At 42.8% G+C, this 7,377-nt stretch overlaps 1 protein-coding gene across 1 annotated transcript in view; it reads right to left on the reverse strand.

The window, feature by feature from the left end:
- The window catches only part of LOC306912857 (tyrosine-protein kinase yes-like), a 31,245-nt gene that overhangs the window by 5,203 nt on the left and 18,665 nt on the right, over nucleotides 1-7,377 (reverse strand). The window contains exons 3-5 of the mRNA XM_079489312.1: nucleotides 6,760-6,939; nucleotides 2,527-2,603; nucleotides 577-730 (exon numbers count right to left, since the gene is read on the reverse strand). Of these exons, the coding sequence (XP_079345438.1) occupies nucleotides 577-730; nucleotides 2,527-2,603; nucleotides 6,760-6,939 (411 nt within the window). The remainder of the gene's footprint in view (nucleotides 1-576; nucleotides 731-2,526; nucleotides 2,604-6,759; nucleotides 6,940-7,377) is intronic.

Genomic DNA, 7,377 nt, shown 5'->3' on the forward strand with positions numbered 1-7,377 from the left:
ACTACACATCCCGAAAGCCGAGAATGGAAGCAGTCATCTGTTCGTCATGTTATTTCAGAATTTCCATTTTAGATTAGCAATAAGCTATATATGCTTAGATTATTTTGTATTTATATTAGGACAAATTTGCACGACTGTAAAGACGAAACGGAAGCGGTGAGGAGGCGTCGCTTGGGTGCGTTTGGTCCTACAGTCATGAGTCCGACACCCTACCCAAAACCCAACCCTAAACCTAACCTCACAGGACGCCATGGGTTAGTTTTAACCTGCAGCACGGGTTAGTGTAACCGGCAGTGCATGTCGGGAGCGACGGTGTTAACCAGCGTATGCACCCTGCATCGCTTCATCATTTTCAGAGCTTTCGTTGCTCCAGACTGTATGACGGAAGGGAGGCAACAGTCTGGCTGGCGAGACTATACTCTGCCTGCGACTCAATCTTCTGAATAGCCCTGTTCTACTGTCTGTCTGTCTGTCTGTCTGTCTGTCTGTCTGTCTGTCTGTCTGTCTGTCTGTCTGTCTGTCTGTCTGTCTGTCTGTCTGTCTGTCTGTCTCTCTCTCTCTGTGTGTTGAACACACCTTGTCTGGCTGTGTACTCGTTATCCTCTATCAGCCTGGCCAGGCCAAAGTCGGCGATCTTGCACACCAAGTTGTCGGCCACAAGGATGTTGGCGGCTCTCAGGTCCCTGTGGATGTAGTTCATCCTTTCGATGAAAGCCATACCATCAGCAATCTGGACAAAAAAATAAAACAAGAACTGATCAATTATCAGTTAACAACAACAGGATCTGTTGAGGTGACTCTGTAACTGACAGTGTAGCCCCCCCCCCCCCCCCCCATGGGTTGCGTAGAAAGGCCAATCAGAACTACTGGTACAAAATAGATCACAGACATTTTGACAATGTCTCATCATCCCGGTGACTGCTCGAAGAAATATTTTTGGTTTTATTTTTCATCCACCTCGGCACATCAAGCCCCCCCTTGTCTGTTGTATATAAATAGGAACGGAGTGGAAACTGGTGAAAGGAAAAGAAAATCAAAGAACCCTTTCTGGTTAAGCAGACTACAAGTTTCCACAGAGATTGTCATAGTTTTTTTTTATTAAAAACTTCTTCAACTGCTTAAAATAGGACTCTAAACATAGAGACCAGATTCACAGAGATCAAAAGGGACAAATAAAATCACGGTTTTCAACGTGATCACTATGTGTTTGTCGTTGGGCTAATGTTGCATTAGCAGCCATTCAAATGAGAAGTCTACTCTGTGTCTCTGAAATGTTGTGGAATGTGTGCTGAAAAACTCACCGCAGTGATGCCCCTTTTGTAAGGGAGTCCAGTCTAATACTTGCTACTGAGGGGTTTGAAGGGTTTGAACCCAAACTGGATCTGGCTGATGCACCGATACCCGACTACCAGGGGTCATCACCATGTTGGCTTGTGGTGGACATTCTTGTCAAAATTTGCCACAGACGTACACAATGAGTGGACAACTAGAAATGCACCCTCTCGAGATGCCAACTTGCGCCTTGCACACAAATAGGCCATACTGTATGGCCTACTTGTGCGCAAGCAGAATGCGCCGTGAGGTGCGCTCGACCACTGTGCGCACTCTGCTGTCTGGGTCCCTATAGAGCTACTTTGAAGTACAGTGTCCGGTAGTGTCTACTGCCTGGTACAACTGCTGTTCTAAATCCTTTAGACCCGTTATTGACCTTACACCAACCTTGAAACGTACCTTAGTTACATCACCAGGAATGGTGGTCCCTTATTGACTGTTGGTGATGTAAACAAGAGAGGACACAGACATACATACATACTATACATACATACGGTATCTAGCCGATCGCAGTACTTGCGCATTCTGCTTGCACAAGTAATAACATTACCAGAAACACATAGTGATAGCCCTGAATGACCGTCTGTGTATGGACATATTGATGACCCCTGCTGACCACCATACCGCTCTCTGTGACAATGTTCAAAGCATACGATGCAGGCAGTTCTTGATGCAGAAAGATATATTCTCACTCTTTTTACTCTCTTATTAACTCTGCAGTGCGAAACAGTATCTTTGGGCTCCAAAACACGACAAATCAAAACATTTCAGCCAAACATTTCAGCCAAACATTTTGCGCCACAGCGAATCAAACGGTGGTCAAAAACCATTAGCCCTTCAAAAGGTCAAATGTCCTATGACAGTCTGTGAACCTACCGCTTACATACTCATCAGCGCCACCCCATGGTCACATAAACCCATAGGAACACATTCAACATTTTTCACCCATGTGGCTCCTACTGTACATTTGTGAATATGAAACATTTGTTACATCTGTTGTTATTACAACAAAACGTCTTGTAGTTTTACAAAACACAGGATATGATGTTATTATCCAAAGTGTATTTGTTTTATTACATTGTGCAACACGTGCACAACGAAGTATAAAATAGGGCATGAAATTAGGAAAACAAAAGTTTCGAGATACAAGGTTTCTGCCCGGCAGCAACAATATGCACTTCTGGTTCCGCTCACCTGTGCAGCCATGTCCACCAGCAAGGGAAGCTTCAGGAATTTACCATCACCCTCTTTGATGAAGTCCAGTAAACTTCCTAGAAAAACAGCATCAACATCATGTCAGAAATGCAGAAGTACCGGTATCATGATATACGTAAGAGCGATGGTCCTGTGATGGGACGGAACTCCCCCTTCCTTTGGTGTGGCGCCCAGGTGGCTCCTAAACCCGAACCTCACAAAAACTATGCCTAACCCTAACCTTAACCTAACCTCACAGAAAACTATGCCTAACCCTAACCTTAACCTAACCTCACAGAAAACTATGCCTAACCCTAACCTTAACCTAACCTCACAGAAAACTATGCCTAACCCTAACCTTAACCTAACCTCACAGAAAACTATGCCTAACCCTAACCTTAACCTAACCTCACAAAAACTATGCCCAACCCTAACCTTAACCTAACCTCACAAAAACTATGCCTAACCCTAACCTTAACCTAACCTCACAAAAACTATGCCCAACCCTAACCTTAACCTAACCTCACAAAAACTATGCCCAACCCTAACCTTAACCTAACCTCACAAAAACTATGCCTAACCCTAACCTTAACCTAACCTCACAAAAACTATGCCTAACCCTAACCTTAACCTAACCTCACAGAAAACTACGCCTAAACCTAACTGCAAAACCATGTCCACCTGGGCGAAACACAGGAAAAAGAGAGAGTCTGATATGACCTGGCATACCAATACACTGCTACAAAATGCAGTAACCAAAAATGCTAAACAGTTCATGCCACTCAAGCACTGTGCCTTTTTTTTTTGCTATAACGAGCAGTATTAAATTAAACATCGAATGAAGATTGGTCGTGAATCTGAACACTATAATGAGCAGTATTAAATTAAACATCGAAGGGAGATTGGTTGTGAATGTGAATGTGAATGAATGCAGTCCATAATGACATCTGGTGATGTTCTTTCACTCTCAGTGACCAGAGAGAGGGAGGGTGAGTCTGAGAGAGCCTTGTTCTCTGACCCTTGAATTAAGATTGGAGTCACAGTGGGACATAACAGAAGATACTCCCTTGGATCAGAAGATTCAGAACCCAAAGCATGCACACGCATTAGTGTTGACCAACTTTTGATTTAGTTTTAGTCATAGTCTTTTGAATATATATTCCATTTAGTTTTAGTCATCTGAAATGTTTTAATGTTAGTCTAGTTTTAGTCGACCACATTTTAGTCGACTACATCTACAGTTGATTTAGTTGACTAAAATGTATTTTGGCGAAATTGTCAATAAAATGTAGTCTTAGTTTTAGGCATCATAGCTTACCGTTTTCCTCAGTGAAAAAAGGTAGTCGATGGACATTTTTCGTCATAGTTTTAGTTTACAAAATCAACACTAGCACGGTTGCCGATCTACAAGCTTGTTGTTTGGCTATTTTCTAAAGATTTTTATACATTTGAAAACTTGTGAAATGGGACATTCTGCATAATGGGTAGTTTTACTTTTGGTACCTTAAGTATATTTTGATGCCAATACTATTGTACTTTTACTCAAGCAATTTAGAATTCTGGACTTATACACAGGGAGAAACAAATCACTAATAAAACCCTGGACAAAAAAAAACAGGACCTCGCAACGAATGCTGTTGAACAGATGAAAGCTGGCCACAAAACTGTAGTTTTCAATTAAACATTTGCTGCTTCGAGCCTCAGCAAACTACACGACAAGGACTTTCAAACTCTACAGCATATTCATTTAAAGTGTCCAGAAAAAACAGCAACTTTCCGACATCGCCACTGCAGCATGATAATCAAGAGCACCCTGGTCAATTTAGTGCCTGAACGGTTACTGTCAAAATGTGCAGAACCAAGCTATGTGTACCGCAGTGTTCTTTCTCTCTCTCCAGACCTATCAGACAGGAGCTAAACCAAAAACGTTTTCATTTTATTTCAAGGACCCTCCATAACTCTGAGTGTACAAATGAAACCAAATGGGCCCATAAGGGTAACTCAGAGTTACAGACTTGGTCCCCAGACAAATATAGTTAATATAGTGTCACAACTCTCATTTCTACCACTTTAACCATGTTTTATACTATAAATATTTATGCTAAAATCGTGAACATGTGTGCAAATCTTTGAATATATAATTGTTTTATTTTAAAGCAAAAGAAAATGACTCAAATCATTGCTTCTGGGTCTCCCTGGCACAAACTATTGTTTAGATGAAGGGGGAGGGGGGAATAGCCAATTGGGGGTCCTTGACATAAAAAGGTTTGAGAAGCACCGAGGGTCCATTTGGAACACACTCTGAGAACCACTACTGAACCAGACTTTGTGATCGCCTCTCCCGAGCTCTGGAATTACCCTGCTTTTTAAGAGGTTTCGAGAATATATTACACGCCCAATCAAATATGTGGACCTATAGCCAATATCCACAACTCAACGGCAGGATGTTTTTTTTCAATGCAGTACATTGTTCTTGGAATGGAATGGAATCGATGGTAAGGTCCTTAATGTACTTGTAACTGATACGTATATATGGGCGCATGGATGATGTCTGTCTGCATGTAGGTGGGTAGAATTAGATCCTTTGGTATTTAGGCTTGTTTATGTGTATTTGCGTGTGAGGCTTGGCAGTGGCGTGCACGGACATTTAGAGGGGCAGGTGCTCAAGTGAAAAAAGCGCACCTTGTGCAGCGCGTGGAACCTGGCCGGTTGCCTTAACAGTCTTACTGCATAACCCGCATATTTTCATGCAAGCTAGCGTGCTCGCTTGTGTGTTTCACCCACTGCACACAAAATGTGGTGGAAACAGAGCTACACTTTCTAACTCTGGGTTACTTCAGTAACCTCAGTTTATCAAGCGAATCGAGCGAGAGAATCGCCTAAGGGTGGCGCAAGCTGAGATAAACTACCTGCCCAGTGCCCACTGTACCACGACATCAGAGACAGGATACTTCCCACAGAGGCACAGACTACATAGACCCAAAGTGAGTTTGAAAACCTCCCATACCTACTGGGAGAAATACAACAATGTGCGAACACAGCAGCAAGATTTGTGAACTGTCTGTTACAATAAAGGAAGGTTAGCCAATGGAATACAACCACCCTAAGGACTACCAACCATTGAGTTTCTTGCACTATCTGTACCGAGTGTACGTCTGACATAGACCTACTGCACATATAAATAGAGCTTCTACCTTTGAACAACAACATTTAAAATCTGAGCCTTTTTATATACTATTTAAACAGTTTAGGGAGAAATCCTGCTAATTGTTCCAAAAGTGACTACTATGTAGATGGGTTCTATATACCTTTGGCCATGTACTCGGTCACTATGTAGATGGGTTCTATATACCTTTGGCCATGTACTCGGTCACTATGTAGATGGGTTCTATATAGGCTACCTTTGGCCATGTACTCGGTCACTATGTAGATGGGTTCTATATAGGCTACCTTTGGCCATGTACTCGGTCACTATGTAGATGGGTTCTATATAGGCTACCTTTGGCCATGTACTCGGCCACTATGTAGATGGGTTCTATATACCTTTGGCCATGTACTCGGCCACTATGTAGATGGGTTCTATATACCTTTGGCCATGTACTCGGTCACTATGTAGATGGGTTCTATATACCTTTGGCCATGTACTCGGTCACTATGTAGATGGGTTCTATATACCTTTGGCCATGTACTCGGTCACTATGTAGATGGGTTCTATATAGGCTACCTTTGGCCATGTACTCGGTCACTATGTAGATGGGTTCTATATAGGCTACCTTTGGCCATGTACTCGGCCACTATGTAGATGGGTTCTATATACCTTTGGCCATGTACTCGGTCACTATGTAGATGGGTTCTATATAGGCTACCTTTGGCCATGTACTCGGTCACTATGTAGATGGGTTCTATATACCTTTGGCCATGTACTCGGTCACTATGTAGATGGGTTCTATATAGGCTACCTTTGGCCATGTACTCGGCCACTATGTAGATGGGTTCTATATACCTTTGGCCATGTACTCGGCCACTATGTAGATGGGTTCTATATAGGCTACCTTTGGCCATGTACTCGGTCACTATGTAGATGGGTTCTATATAGGCTACCTTTGGCCATGTACTCGGTCACTATGTAGATGGGTTCTATATACCTTTGGCCATGTACTCGGTCACTATGTAGATGGGTTCTATATACCTTTGGCCATGTACTCGGTCACTATGTAGATGGGTTCTATATACCTTTGGCCATGTACTCGGTCACTATGTAGATGGGTTCCTCAGACACCACCGCATACAGAGGCACCAGCTTGTCGTGACGGAGCTTCTTCATGATCTGCGCCTCTTGGAGGAAGGCCTCCGGGGACATGGTGCCTGGCTTCAGGGTCTTGATGGCTACCTTGGTGGTGCCATTCCATGTGCCTAGAGAGAGAGAGAGAGAGAGAGAGAGAGAGAGAGAGAGAGAGAGAGAGAGAGAGAGAGAGAGAGAGAGAGAGAGAGAGAGAGAGAAAGAAAGATAGACAGGCGGAGACGGAGAGAGAGACAGAGGGAGATACCATTAACAATTTAGGCATTTAGCAGTCGCTCTTAATCCAGAGCAATTTACAGTAAGTAAGGACAGTAATCTAGGAACCAGTCAAAATAGGATAATATCCAAAGAAATATTATAATGAAACTCAAACTATAGGATGCTAGGTCAAATGAACACGGCATCATGCTATTTAAATTACATGTCTTTAACTTTGAGTTGGAGACTGAAGAGGTGAGTGTGGACCCGTAAGGGTCCATTTGGTTTCATACTTTCATTTTACACTCAAGAATTAAAGAAGGGTCCATTTGGTTATCAACTCTCCATCATTT

The sequence above is a fragment of the Electrona antarctica genome (assembly GCF_951216825.1).
Source record: "Electrona antarctica genome assembly, chromosome: 20".
NCBI lineage: Eukaryota > Metazoa > Chordata > Actinopteri > Myctophiformes > Myctophidae > Electrona > Electrona antarctica.